At 22.6% G+C, this 14413-nt stretch overlaps 2 protein-coding genes across 4 annotated transcripts in view; one reads left to right on the top strand and one right to left on the bottom strand.

Moving 5' to 3' along the window:
• Positions 1-9104: 9104 nt before the first annotated feature.
• On the bottom strand, positions 9105-12349 carry Gmd (GDP-mannose 4,6 dehydratase). Of its 3 annotated transcripts, none has more exons than XM_011496899.1 (7): positions 12021-12346; positions 10659-10901; positions 10361-10553; positions 10032-10264; positions 9601-9813; positions 9435-9503; positions 9105-9367 (listed from the first exon to the last, which is right to left on the bottom strand). In XM_011496899.1, exons 1-7 carry the CDS (start codon positions 12072-12074, stop codon positions 9305-9307), a joined length of 1068 nt encoding a protein of 355 aa, XP_011495201.1. In that variant the 5' UTR covers positions 12075-12346; the 3' UTR covers positions 9105-9304. The 3 variants fall into 3 exon arrangements, with proteins under 3 accessions (XP_011495201.1, XP_011495200.1, XP_011495199.1); XM_011496898.1 differs by having other exon boundaries at positions 9598-9813; positions 12021-12343; XM_011496897.1 differs by having other exon boundaries at positions 9598-9813; positions 10032-10553; positions 12021-12349.
• Positions 12350-12695: 346 nt separating this feature from the next.
• AsnRS-m (asparagine--tRNA ligase, mitochondrial) overlaps positions 12696-14413 on the top strand; it is a 2240-nt gene continuing 522 nt past the window's right edge. The window contains exons 1-3 of the mRNA XM_011496896.1: positions 12696-12824; positions 13261-13826; positions 13993-14413. The exon at positions 13993-14413 is cut by the window's right edge and continues 18 nt beyond it. Of these exons, the coding sequence (XP_011495198.1) occupies positions 12696-12824; positions 13261-13826; positions 13993-14413 (1116 nt within the window). The remainder of the gene's footprint in view (positions 12825-13260; positions 13827-13992) is intronic.

Raw genomic sequence — 14413 nt, 5'->3', positions numbered from 1 at the left:
CAAGAAAAGAAAGAGAGAGAGAAAGAGAAAAACATATATATATATATATATATATATATATATATATATATATATTTCTCTCTCTTAATTTGGAACAGCGATTGTTATTTACTTATTTTTACTTACCAAATATATAGAATTGTAAAATTAATATACATATTTTATGTTGCATAATGAAATAAAAGATAAAAATTAATTAAAAAAAAATACGCAACATTTAATTTTCTTTTTTTCTTTTTTTTTCTTTTGGATACTGAAAATACTAAAACTTTTTTTTTTTTTTTTTTTTTTTAAGATTAAACTAACTTTCCATAATATATACTTTAAGCCTTATCAAGTATTGTAAAGTTATTTATTAAAATTTTAATAAATATAGTGTTTTGTAATTTCAGTTTCGAGATATAGAAATTATGAATACAGGTAATAATATCCAACATGTATAAAATAATAAATAACACTTTGAAAATAATAATATAATAAATATGTAAATATATGATAAAACTTAAACAATGATATCTAAATGTTATCAGTTATTAACATATATTATTATCATATATATTACAACATGTAATGAATATGACAATTTAAAAAGTAGTCATTAGTAATTAAAAATGTATTGATACTAATTTTTTACTAAAATGCCTAAAAAAAATAATTTAGATAAGAATGCTTATACAAGATTTCATAATTATATAAAAGAATTATTTTAATGATTCTTTATGTTAAATTGAAATTTAATTTAATAAAAGTTTATTGTATAATTACAATTGCATTATTAGACATTCTGATTTACCATTATCTTACCAGTAATAATTTTATTTTTATCGTAATAATTATTAATAAAAACATTAAATAAAATTCTTAACTATAATAGCGCTTAAACTAACTTGATAGTAATAGAAATTAGAATGAATATTTACTTGTCTAATATCCATTTCATCCACTCATCCTAAAATATAAATCTTTTTTTACCATATAGACCTAACATACCCGTATATAACTATGACATTTTATTTAAAATGCACGTGATAAAAAATTTGAGTCTTATAATCTAATAAAACTTTAAATGAAAATTTTAAATGTCAACATTGCGTCATTGTATTTGAAAATGAGAGGATCAAATAGAATTGCCAGTTAATAAAACAAAGAACCGATTATTTACAATCAACATACTCAAATCCTTCCCTTGTTACTTCATCTAAGCTTGCACAAAAGAGCTTAATATATAAGCTCTATAAAGCCAAAACGTGTTGAAGGAGAGAGAGAGAGAGAGAGAGAGAGAGAGAGAGAGAGAGAGAGAGAGACGATCCTCTTCGACAGAATATAAAAGTTTCATTATATAATTGCGGTGAAAGGGAGATGAATTATCCTCGTTAGATCGACGATGGAGAGAACGAAGATCTCTGTTATCCACTATAATTTTATAAAAAGCTGACAAATTTTTGAAAACCATAAAAATTTCAATCATATTTTGTATTAAAATTTTCAAATTTCTCGTACTAATATATATTTCAACGACAATAAATAAAAAATATTTTTTTATATACTATAATTAATACAACAGAATAATTAATAATTATTTTCCTTTTGCAATATTTAAGTATTTTTTAATTAAACAAAAATTTCGTTTTTAAATTTTTCTATTGTAAAAAAGAACATTAGCAATTTGCGATTGTAAAACAGTTTCTTCGATGTAATCTTTTTTAAAATTCGATATCCAATTGGCCATATACTTATAACGGCTTAAAATTCAAAAAAAAAAAAAAAAAAAAAAAACATCTTTATATTCTTTAATGTAAAATATACTAAATATAATAATAATAATGTTCGATTGGAAATTCAAATATCTAAAAATATTATGCTTTAACTAAACTAAATTAATTATTATTACTTTGATGTATTATTAACAAATATATAACTCATATAACTTTTCATTAATATTGTGACAAAGATATGGAAAAAATTACAGATAAGAATTACTTCTTTTAAAGAACAAAATTTTTCAATATGTTTAATATACATAAATGTTATAATGAAAAATTATAGTTTCGTTTATAGTAAGTCGGCAAAATTCACGTACGTTAAGCGAACGGAAGCGTAGACACGAAACAGAGCTAAGTAAATGCACTCGTGCGAACGATGTGACAGAGAAGAAGTGCCAAAAACGAGAAAATGAAATGCCAAAGTAATTAAAAAAAAAAAAAAAAAAAGCAACGTACGATAAAATAATAATGTGTAAGTGTATGCGTGTTGGAAATAAAATTTTTTAGATAGTATATAAGCTAATAAATCTTATTGCATATTTATTTTAATTACGTCACGAAATTCTGTATAGTAATTAACGAATGTGACGGTAAACTATATTTTGAATTTCTTACATATTATCCTTGTTTTAATCAAATAATATTTCAAACGTTTACTTAATCGAATAAATATACAGTTTATGTAATGCCAGTGTAACAACGTATGAGCACTCTTTTTTTTTTGTTTTGTTTTTTTTTGTTTGTTTGTTTTTTTTTGTTTTAATTTAATTTTACTGCCAGAATCAAATACTCGCCGAGTATATTCACAACTATATTAAAGAGAAGCACGCAAGTACAAAAAGCAGAGTATTTACAATTATATTAGACATCGCGACTTGTATAAGTAACAGTCGGAGAGACAAATGACCTTTGGTATTAGCATCGACTTTTTATTTCGCATTATTTAAATAAACTTAATAAAAGATAATTTACATCATCCACTCATCATCATCGTGACAATTTATTGGTATAATATGTAGCGAATAAGATGAAAAAAGAAGCTCGTCGATGTAGGGAAGTAGTTCGCCCCATAATAATAGAACCAACTTTCCTTTCGCGAAAGAAAACACGTATAACGTACTAAGAATATGTATGATTCTTAGATAATATTAAAGTTCTATATTGTATTATGTTACGCTTCACCAAAAATAAAATTAATGTGATTATTTACGTATATAGCAGCATTACAGTGATAACAATACAAATATGTGTGTGCATTGATTCATGACTTAATGATTATGAGATATTCACCATACTGAGTAACATCCAATGGCATTTTCATTGGTATATGACCAAAACGGTATTCAGCCGTCAAAATATGACTTTTAGAAATGAACATTCCAATACACAATACATTTTTCTTCCAATTTTTGTATGGATTTTATCTTGCGATTTAAACGACAACGGGGATATCAATTTTTCTGTATTAATCCAATATTATGGTTAATTACTTAATTCCCACTATTATCAAATTTAATTTAATTTTAATATAGAGATAATTTAATTTTTAGTGCTAATAAAAGTAACCTGTAATTGATTTGACTATTAATAACAATATAATTCTTATCTTTGACGTATTATATATTATAAAAATTCAATTATTACTACTGTTACATACCAAATAACAAGTATTAAAAAATTATTTATATAGAATTTATACTTCATACTAAAATCGAAAAATAGACGGATTAAATGTATAGCTTTTTTTATAAAATAAAAAAAAAAAAAAAAAAATCAAACACGTTGGTAGAATGTATTTATATTTACATTTAAGTGATATCCAGTTATTATACAATATTACAATGCTAACAACTTTATAATAAAATTTCAATCTCAATTGTAAAATTGAATGAAAAAAAAATGAATTTTTCGCCATATTCTAAAATCAATTCCGAGTTCATTTTCAGCTTTTACTTGAGCAATATTTTACTTAGGACATTGTATTCATCTTCTTGTGTTCATCGACTCTGACACGTCGGAGCTGACAAAATAATGTCAGAGCTTGTAAAACGCTTATGAAGCTCAGCCTATATGTATTCATCAAATATAAAACTTGTTTACGTAACTAAAAACGTTATAAGCTAAAATTTTATATCTTATTATAACGGCTGAAAATTTTCCTTACGTATAGCACATAAAAGGAATCGTTATCTCATTGAAAAAAAAATTTAAAAAATAATAATATTTAAATACATATTTATTTTGTCTGGGTAAAATATATGATGAAACATATTAGGCGCATCCCATTTCTAATGCTTCCACATACTATTAATATATAAAATATGAAATACCAATGATATTATACTGAATAATAACTACAAAATGTGCTGACACGTGTACTTATTTCAGGTCTTAGCTTAAATGTAAATAATAAAAAAAAAAAGTATTCACCCATTAGTACGATATTATTATTACTATAAAATAAATACATATACGGTATATAGAAAATATTTTTCATCAATTTTTATATTATTCTTTAATTTAAATACCAATTATTGTTTAATATAGAATATACAATTATTCAATAACAACAAAATAATGAAATACAAAATATTTTTATTAACAAGTATTATATGTTTCGGAGGATATTTATTGGGAATTTTATTAAGGCTACCGGACATTAAAACTAAAAACAATATTTTCGATATAAATGTACAAGAGATTGCTGAATTGACAATAATTTGAAATAGTTATATATCGAGTAATTAAATCGAGTTTATATACCTATATAATAATACGATACAATAATTATTTAATTGATATGCATTATATTAATCATTATAATGTTTGTAGAATTTCATTCTGATCGTTAAAACATAAGTTTTAATTAGATAATAATAATAATAATAATAATAATATTAAAATGTGTATATATGATAGCAAAACAAAGTACATTGAAATTTTAATACAAATTTTTATTGAAGCAGTACACGATTAAAAATATTATAGCATTAATCTTTATTTTAATTAAAGATAAATTTTATTAGAACTTAAATTAAAAATATCGTATAATAAGATATTTTCAATTTTTCTTTATATTTATAATAATAAATTAAGAACATAAAATTGGCACTCAATTACAGAGTAATTATATTTACTCTATATTTATTCTATATATATAAGAACATATTTCTTTTATTTTAATTAATTGATTAATAATTTTTCATTATCAAAAGTACATTTGTATAAGAATCGATAACACTTTCATACACAAAATTAATCCTTACTATGCATTTATTAAAAACTAACCAATTTTTCTTTTTCTTTATTACTATTTTTTATTATACATTACTATTTTTTGCTTGTAATATTTACTTGTTAATAATAATACTCTTAATACTCATTGAATCACGGTAATATTATTTTTACATTCATACGTACATAGAATTTTCTTGTCCTATGTTATTTAAATTACATTATTGAATATTATGTAATATGACCCACAATAAAGATGTAAATAATTATTATGCAATATTTATTATACAAAATCTACAAATATTCTTAAATAATATTATAATCGAAATTAGATATAAGAAAAAAACACAACCTTAATACTTCAAAAATATATATAAATACAACTTTTTTTAAAAATCTAAAATTCATAATATGTTTATACTTAATTTAAATAAAAATTTTAACATTAAAGTTTATAAATGCAATTAAGATATGTGTTGATAATCAATACCTTAACTAACGGTGATACCTTAGATTTATTAAAAAAAATGTATTAATATATATAGTATTAAACAAATTTTTATTGCAACTTTTACATTAACCTAAACTTATATACTTAAATAAAATTTTTCACCTTAATTTTTTAAATAAAATCTATAAAACACTATTGTCTACATACGATTTCAATAATTATATTTCATTTTTTAAATACTTAATTTAGATAGTTTTTCACTTTATAATGCGATTAAAGATTCGTTTAAATTGAATTTTTAAAAATAATTTATGAAGTTTTAAATTGCTTATAAAGCATTTAAAAAGACTTGTTGTCGTTTCAACTTTCTATACACTTCCGCACACATATTTAATAAATTCGTCTAATTAAAATATTGGAAAACAGAAGTCAGAGTTTAAGATATTAAAAATTGCAATATGATTCGTAAGGTCCTTTACATTATGAAAATGGGAAGTTTAATAGAAAATTCATTTTCATTTTTTTTTTTTTTTTTTTTTTAAATATTTTTAATACATTATTTATGTTATTCATTGTAATTGCAATAAAATAAAAATGTGGAAATGTTTTTTCTCAACGAGTGATTTACTGCAACGATGAGAAAGAAATATTGAATCTAAAAGAAAGAAGATTGATTGTATATATATATATATATATATATATATATATATATATATATATATATACGTGTGTGCGTGTGTATGTAAATAATATATTTACTTTGAGAAACATACTTTTATGCAGAAATTACTTAATTTTACATAGGCAACTAATAACACTGTAGATCGTCGACTTTAATAAATCAACATAATATAATAAATCAATTATTCTTATGAGCTATAATTACTCTTTTTTTTTTTTAATGAAAAATGTTTAAATATTTTTATAATTGATAGAGTTGTATACCTTTATTTCATTATTCATAGAATTTATAAAAATTTTATCTTTTCTATCTGTAGAATCTGTAGAATTTAATCTGTTGTTTATAAATAATAATCATGTTATAAATAAATGATAACTATATTATTGGTAAGATAAAATATAAAGAGATTATAATAAAAAAAGGATTTTTATAAATGCATTTTAAATGTTTTAAAAAATAAATTCATTTTAACATATGCGACATCAAGAGATATTTAAAATTCTTACAAATCAGTATATAATATCTATACATGTGTTACTTACATGAGATATAATAAGCAAATTAAATAAATTAAGAGATTTTATAAATTTCATTTTATAGATCAATGATTTCTCTTTTATAAGACTATAGTTGTCTTGCAAAATTAGTACATTTACAAACTGATTAGTGAGACTCATCAATCTCTATAGATGTAAAAAAAATTTCGGATATAATATAAAGATTTACAACATGAATGACAACGAAGTAAATATGTATATATATATATATATATATTATATATATTATTACATATATATATATATATATATATATATACAATCAATCTTCTTTCTTTTAGATTCAATATTTCTTTCTCATCGTTGCAGTAAATCACTCGTTGAGAAAAAACATTTCCACATTTTTATTTTATTGCAATTACAATGAATAACATAAATAATGTATTAAAAATATTTAAAAAAAAAAAAAAAAAAAAAATGAAAATGAATTTTCTATTAAACTTCCCATTTTCATAATGTAAAGGACCTTACGAATCATATTGCAATTTTTAATATCTTAAACTCTGACTTCTGTTTTCCAATATTTTAATTAGACGAATTTATTAAATATGTGTGCGGAAGTGTATAGAAAGTTGAAACGACAAGTCTTTTTAAATGCTTTATAAGCAATTTAAAACTTCATAAATTATTTTTAAAAATTCATTTAAACGAATCTTTAATCACATTAAAAAGTGAAATTTATTGCATAATAAATGATGAGTATGAGCACTTACTAAAAATGTTTTGATTTTAAAATAAATTTATTTAGTAAAATAAATATTTCAAAAAACAAATTTTATCAAAAAAATTTTAAAATATCAATAATAGTTTGATATAATTTTCATAAACAGACTTTCCATATTTATATATTTATCTATATATTTATTATAATAAATATATTTTCCAATATATTGTTCTAGTTTATTATTAAACAAATACAAACTATTTATATTGTTGTATTAACTAATTGTAAATATTATAAATAAACATAATTAATAATAATATAATTGTATTTCATACACATTCTAACTTAGTATCATTATTTTTTTAATATATTATTTATAGAGAAATTTATATACTATTATTCAGTTTTTTATATGTCAATTTGAATTTATTAATTTATCAATATGTATATTTAAAAATTTTGCATTTCATTTTAATTATTAATCACCTCTTAATTATTTATAGAACATATTTATATATGGCAAATCATTATATTATTTATATTTCTGTTGAGCAACATTAGTACTACCATTAAACAACAACAACATGACGACAGCGAAAAGATTTAATAAATAAATAAAGATTTAATGAAATGTAAAAAATTAAATTGTTAAAAATATTTGGACGATGATAGAAAAAAATTAAATTGAATAAATCATATTATATATAATAAATTCATTCTATACAAATTATGAATAGCTGTATTGCAATTGCTATAGTATCAAACAATAATTCATTGTAATTATATTTTATTATTAATTAACGGTAACTAAAATAATAATTTAAAAATTAACTTTTAACATAAGATACTCGTATGACAAAAGATGAATATTCTAAAAATTATATATATTTATTCAAAAAATTTTTCTTGCATCTGATATAATGAATTAATGATTAATTTAAAAACAACTATTGCACAAATATTGATTATGATTTTGTCTCTCTCAGAATTGTACTCATATGTCATCAATATGTCTCTATTAGAATTGTATTATCTCATTAATTGATTGAACTAAAAAAAAAAAGCTAATAAAATTAAAATAGTTAGGACATTTCAAATTATTTGACTTTTAGATATTTTATAATTTCATATTTTTTATTAAGTACAAAAATTATTTTACAATTTTAATTTTTAATGCAGCATCATCTATAAATTATATATATGTATATATATATATATATATATAGTTAGTAAATTATTTATTAAAAATTGAATAAATTATTTGTATTATAAAAATATAAATCTTATTGACATGCAAAATATCTGTAAAACATATATAAAAAATATGTAAATAAAAATAAATGTTTATTTATTAAAAATAATTATCAGATAAATAATTGTAATACTTGATTGAAATTTTTAATATAAATCCTGTTGAAAATGTTGTGATAAATGTATGAAAAATATTGCACATAGTAAAAATACAATAGTAAAATATATTAAAAAAAAGTTTTAACTATAAAAAAAGTCCTTTATTTTTTTTTTTTTTTGGTATTGTATTTTATTTAATATTATTTATAAACAATTCTATAAATTATTTTCCTCGTATAAAGTTTAACAAATTTTCTCTCAATATCATTATGTATATTGAACTTTTCTTTCTTAACCTTACTTAATGATGACTGTCTACATTAAAAAAAAATAAATAAAATTAAATAATAATAAGCAGCGTTTAACTATATTTTAAATATAATGTATGTAAAATGTTTTTCAAGGAAAAAATTTTTATACATTCAGCACAAATATTTTCATTAGGGTGTGTATATATACTTATATATGCTTATTCACATATTAGCTTCTCTCAATGAAATCAAGTTTATAAAATTATCATTCTAATAAAATTAAGTTAAAATCACGAAGAAATGAAGCATATTAAAGTAAATTAAAACAATAATATTGAATTGTATTTAAACTTTATGCTGTTGGATTCTTCTGCATCAATTCCAAATCAGCTATCATCATGTCTAAAACAAGTTCCTGGAATACATAAAATTTTGTATTATATATTTATATTGTATTTATATATATCATTTATAACTTTTACCCGGAATGATACTGTAGGTTTCCATCCAAGTTTTTGTTTTGCCTTGGTAGCATCTCCCAATAGAAGATCCTAAATATGTATGATTATACGTGAAAACGAATAAGGATTCTTTCTCTAATTTGCATTTTAAAAACAACTAAGGAAAAAAACTCTGATATCTTACAACCTCGGTAGGCCGGAAATATCTTGGATTTATTTTTACTAGTACTTGTCCCGAAACTGCATCTTTTCCAACTTCTTTTATACCTTTACCTTCCCATTTAATAGTCCTTCCTACAACATGAAATGCTGCGTCAACAAATTCTCTAACACTATGCGTTTCTCCTGTAGCTATTACATAGTCATCTGGAACTTCTTGTTGTAGCATTAACCACATTGCCTGAATAAAACATGCATTGAAGAATTATTGCTCGTTTTCTATTATGAAAGTTATTTTAATGAATAGTATAACAAATACTTGTCGATAATAGTTTTGGATTAGTAAACTTTGAAAGATTAGAAAACAAGAAGATTTTCTAATATTACAATACATCAAAATTCACTAGTGAATTAACTATCGTGTAATGTTTTCGAAAATATAAGAGATTTGAAACTAACTTCGACATAATCCCTAGCATGTCCCCAATCTCTTTTAGCATCTAAATTTCCTAATTCCACCATATCCTGCAATCCTAAGTGTATTTTTGCAATTGACCTGGTAATCTTACGAGTCACAAAATTTTCACCACGCCGTGGGCTTTCGTGGTTGAAAAGTATACCATTACAAGCAAACATATTGTACGCTTCTCTATAATTTATAACAATCCAAAAACTATACATTTTGGCACATGCTATTAACATAAATAAAATTAACGGATAAATTTCATAGAATGGTTGATAATACATATTAATAGGAATTTCACGTAGCTCGATAATTATGTTATTACCATAAGGAGAACGTGGGTAAAATGGTGTATTTTCATTTTGTGGTACTTCTTTAACTTTACCATAAAGTTCGGAGGTAGAAGCTTGATAAAATTTGACGGGTTTTTTTAATTGACATGTTTTTATGGCATCTAACAACCTCACCGTACCAACAGCATCGACTTCTGCCGTATACTCGCTTAATTCAAAACTCACCTAAATTTAAAATTAATTCATTAATTCGAACCGTAAAAGTAATTCTTGGCTAAAATTAATAATAATATAATTATGAAGAATACAATGAGCGAAAGTGCGAGATACCTTAACATGACTTTGGGCTGCTAGATTATATATTTCTAATGGTTGAACTTTATTAATTATTTTAATAAGACTACTAGAATCTGTCATATCTCCATAATGTAATTTCATTTTGCCTTCTCTATGGCATTTTGGATCTTCGTAAAGATGTTGTATTCTCATTGTATTGAATGAACTTGCTCTTCTTATAATGCCATGAACTTCGTAGCCTTTTTCAATTAAAAATTCAGCTAAATAAGAGCCATCCTGAAATGAAAAAATAATAAAAATCATATAATTTATTTAATAATTAATTTAGAATAAAATTATTAATCATTTGCTTACAAATCAAACGATTTCAATGTCATAATTTTTAAATATGTAAAGTACTTTTAAGGGAGTTTTTTAGTTGACTATTTTAGTAGATTCCGTAGTTAATAATTAATTTAGAAATTTTATTTTCAAAATACTTATATTGCTTTAACATATGAAAAATAATAACTTTCTTGCATTATACGGGGTTCAGGATAAAATTGATTTAAACTTTTAAACTAAATCTTACTTAATATTCTGATAATAAAGATATATAATCCCTGTAAGAGTAATTTCTTAGAAACTAATTTTATAATTTGCAGAAATTCAATTTTTTAAATAACTACTTTGTTTCAAATTTACTAAACCATTGAAAATTGTTTATTTTCAAAATTTTTAAATAAGAGTCCTATGCATAACATCAATACTGATATTGAAAATTTTGAAAGGTTTAATTAAGGCTTATATGTTTTTATCAAATTAAATAAAAATAAAAAAAAAACTTTATATTAAACCACTAATAATTTGTAAAAATAGAACATAATTGAATTTAAAGTGACAGATATATATGTCTGTCTGTCTGTTTGCCTGTGGGTGCGTGCGTGTGTGCGTGTGTGTGTTGCTGAAAGGCTTAAAAATCAGAATTATCGACATTTGAACATTTGAATAAATTGCTGCCACGTATTGTGAGACAATAGATAAAAGATAGTATTTGTATGGTATCAAATTAAAAAATTACTTGTTTTATCTACTTTATTTATTCCTATTTAAACTTGACATTAAGCCATTACAAGGAATAATTGGCACTCGTAATATTACGTTTAATAGATAATACTGAATTAATTACAAAATCATCGTGCAATTATACTTTATTCATTTTATAGTTATTCTTTTTTAAAAAATAAATTATATTCTATTAAAATAATATTACCTATTTCAACACGTATGTATTATTATAACATTTAAACGTATACCTTCGTGTAAACGTTTTAAATTAATCGTGATTGAATTAATAACAAAAATAAATGCTATCCACTAATAAAGTATTGATAATTAAAAATAAACAATCAGTACCTGTCCAGTTATACCGGTAATTAAAGCAACGCGTCTTTGTTCTTCCGTTGCCATAATGAAATCTTACGCTGGGTGTTTAAGATTAATTTTAAGTTTGATGAATTAATATGTTTAATATTTATTAATGCCGTAGTAATTACTAGGTATTCAAAAAGAACCTAATGAAGAGAAACATCGAGTTTTACGTGGATGTAGTTATAAATGCATCGAATCTATTACTGCCACGATGTTTGATAACGGACTGATTGTTGATTGGTTATGTCAGCATTAAAGTTTATTGGAGAATTTATTATATCGAAAGTATTTATGGTTGAAAGTCCACATTAATTTGTTTTAATGCTTTGAAATTAAATTTCAATGAATATTTATTATTAGTTGTGATTATAATTGAATGACGATTGATAATTTAATCTATGTATTTAATAAAGTTCTGTTATCTTTTGATATGCTCAAAAACTATGCAAGAATTTATTTTTAATTTAAAAATCTTTTAAAATTCTGAATGTAGCGGTATACATTGATAAATATTTATGAAAACTCTATGGGACTTATGTGTAAAATCACAACATTCAACATAATTTTCATCTTTAAAATATTGAAAACTTAATTTAATGGTGCGATTGTAGTTTAATTTGTGATTGCTCGAATTTTTATGAAAAAAAAAAAAAAAAAAAAATGAGCCTAAAACGAATTATCGCATTTAATTGTATAAATAAACAATTTTTACGGCAAAAAATTCATAATTATGCGACGATTCTTGAATTAGAAAGTACAAAGAATGTTGGAAAACCAATAAAAGTGCAGGTTAGACTGAGTTTTATTAAATTACAATTTACTTGTAAATCTGTAAACATTAATAATACATTGTATTAAAAAAAATAATAAAATTACTTGTATTCCTTACATTTTTACATTTATAAAATGAGTAGTAATTAATTTTATTAATATGGCATTAAATTTATTTTATTTATCTATTAATACATTTATTTTTTAATATTCTTATTTTCTTCGGTAACGAGTATAATATCATAATATCATAAAAAAGCACAAATGATAAAAAAAAAAAATTAATAATTATATTTATTATTTTTTCTTTTAAGCAAATTATAATTTAAAAATTCTTATACATTCGCTTAATGATGCTATTAATATTATCAGTAAATAAATTGTAATTTTAACTAAGTGTTTTATAACTTATTGTAAATGATATTATAATTTTTAATATATAAAATTGTTTTAGGGATGGGTGAAAGGATTGAGGAAAATGAAGGACAATATTTTTCTTGATTTAAATGATGGAACTTCATCTCGACCTCTTCAATTGGTGTTAAAAAAAGATCTCGAACCTGAAAACTTATCCTTTGGATGTAGTATTTCAGCAGAGGGTGATCTCCATTTAAATCCAAATGGTAATTCAGAACTCAAGGTGAAAGAAATTACTGTTATGGGAGAATGTAAATTTGAAGGATATCCCTTTCTTCCGAGAAAGAAATATACAAAAGAATATGTTCGGCAATATTTACACTTTAGACCTAGGACAATTACTTTTTCTAGTATCATGCGTTTTCGTGACTTGGCAATGAGCACTATTAGAGACTATTTCAGAGACCATAACTTCATTAACGTAGACACTCCCATCTTAACTTCAAACGATTGCGAAGGGGCTGGAGAAGTCTTTTGTGTGCAAGCAAATTCTAACAAAATTCTCGAACAAATGAAGAAAGATTGCTTAAAAGAAGAAAATTATTTCAATAGAAAAACATATTTATCAGTATCGGGACAATTGCAGCTTGAAGCGTGCGCTAGGTAATTATTATAAAACATCTATAACTTTTTACTACCATACTTAATGTTTGCAAATCGATTGCGAATAATTTTCAATTTATGTAACATTTTAATGAAATTTTTATTTAAATTTACATATATTTAGAGAGCGTGTTAATTAAATAATTGATAAAATAATTCTATTTAGAGCATTGTCGAGGGTATATACATTTAATCCAACCTTCAGAGCAGAAAATACAAAATCTAGGCTTCATCTATCAGAATTTTATATGGTTGAAGCTGAAATTGCCTTTGTGACATCTTTAAAGCAGCTTGCAAATGAAATAGAATTTATGATTAAATCAATTACCGAAAAACTATATGATAAGGGAAGGGCTGAATTTCGAATAATCAAAGCTCCCGAACCAATTTGGCTACAAAAAGATTTCCCATACATTACATACGATGAAGCATTAGAAATCTTGTCTAAGCATTCTGATAAATTAAGTATTCCAGTTAAATACGGAGAAAATATTGTAAAAGAGCATGAATTATTTTTAGTTAAACATCATGATAACGTTCCAGTTTTTATTACCGAATGGCCAAAGAATATTAAAGCATTTTATATG

This window comes from Ceratosolen solmsi, unplaced genomic scaffold (assembly GCF_000503995.2).
Source record: "Ceratosolen solmsi marchali unplaced genomic scaffold, CerSol_1.0 scaffold13, whole genome shotgun sequence".
Taxonomy (NCBI): domain Eukaryota; kingdom Metazoa; phylum Arthropoda; class Insecta; order Hymenoptera; family Agaonidae; genus Ceratosolen; species Ceratosolen solmsi.
The sequence above is the reverse complement of the archived record's forward strand: the minus strand, read 5'-3'. Positions and strand labels throughout refer to the sequence as shown.

Bases quoted from the DNA above. Each gene is read 5' to 3' on its own strand.
- Gmd (XM_011496897.1), bottom strand. From the start codon at position 12,074: ATGGCAACGGAAGAACAAAGACGCGTTGCTTTAATTACCGGTATAACT. The intron at 9,814-10,031 runs GTTAGTTTCAAA...TGTTTTATTCAG, and splicing joins ATGCTAGGGATTATGTCGAA to GCAATGTGGTTAATGCTACA. The intron at 9,504-9,597 runs GTAAGATATCAG...ATACATATTTAG, and splicing joins ATTTCCGGCCTACCGAGGTT to GATCTTCTATTGGGAGATGC.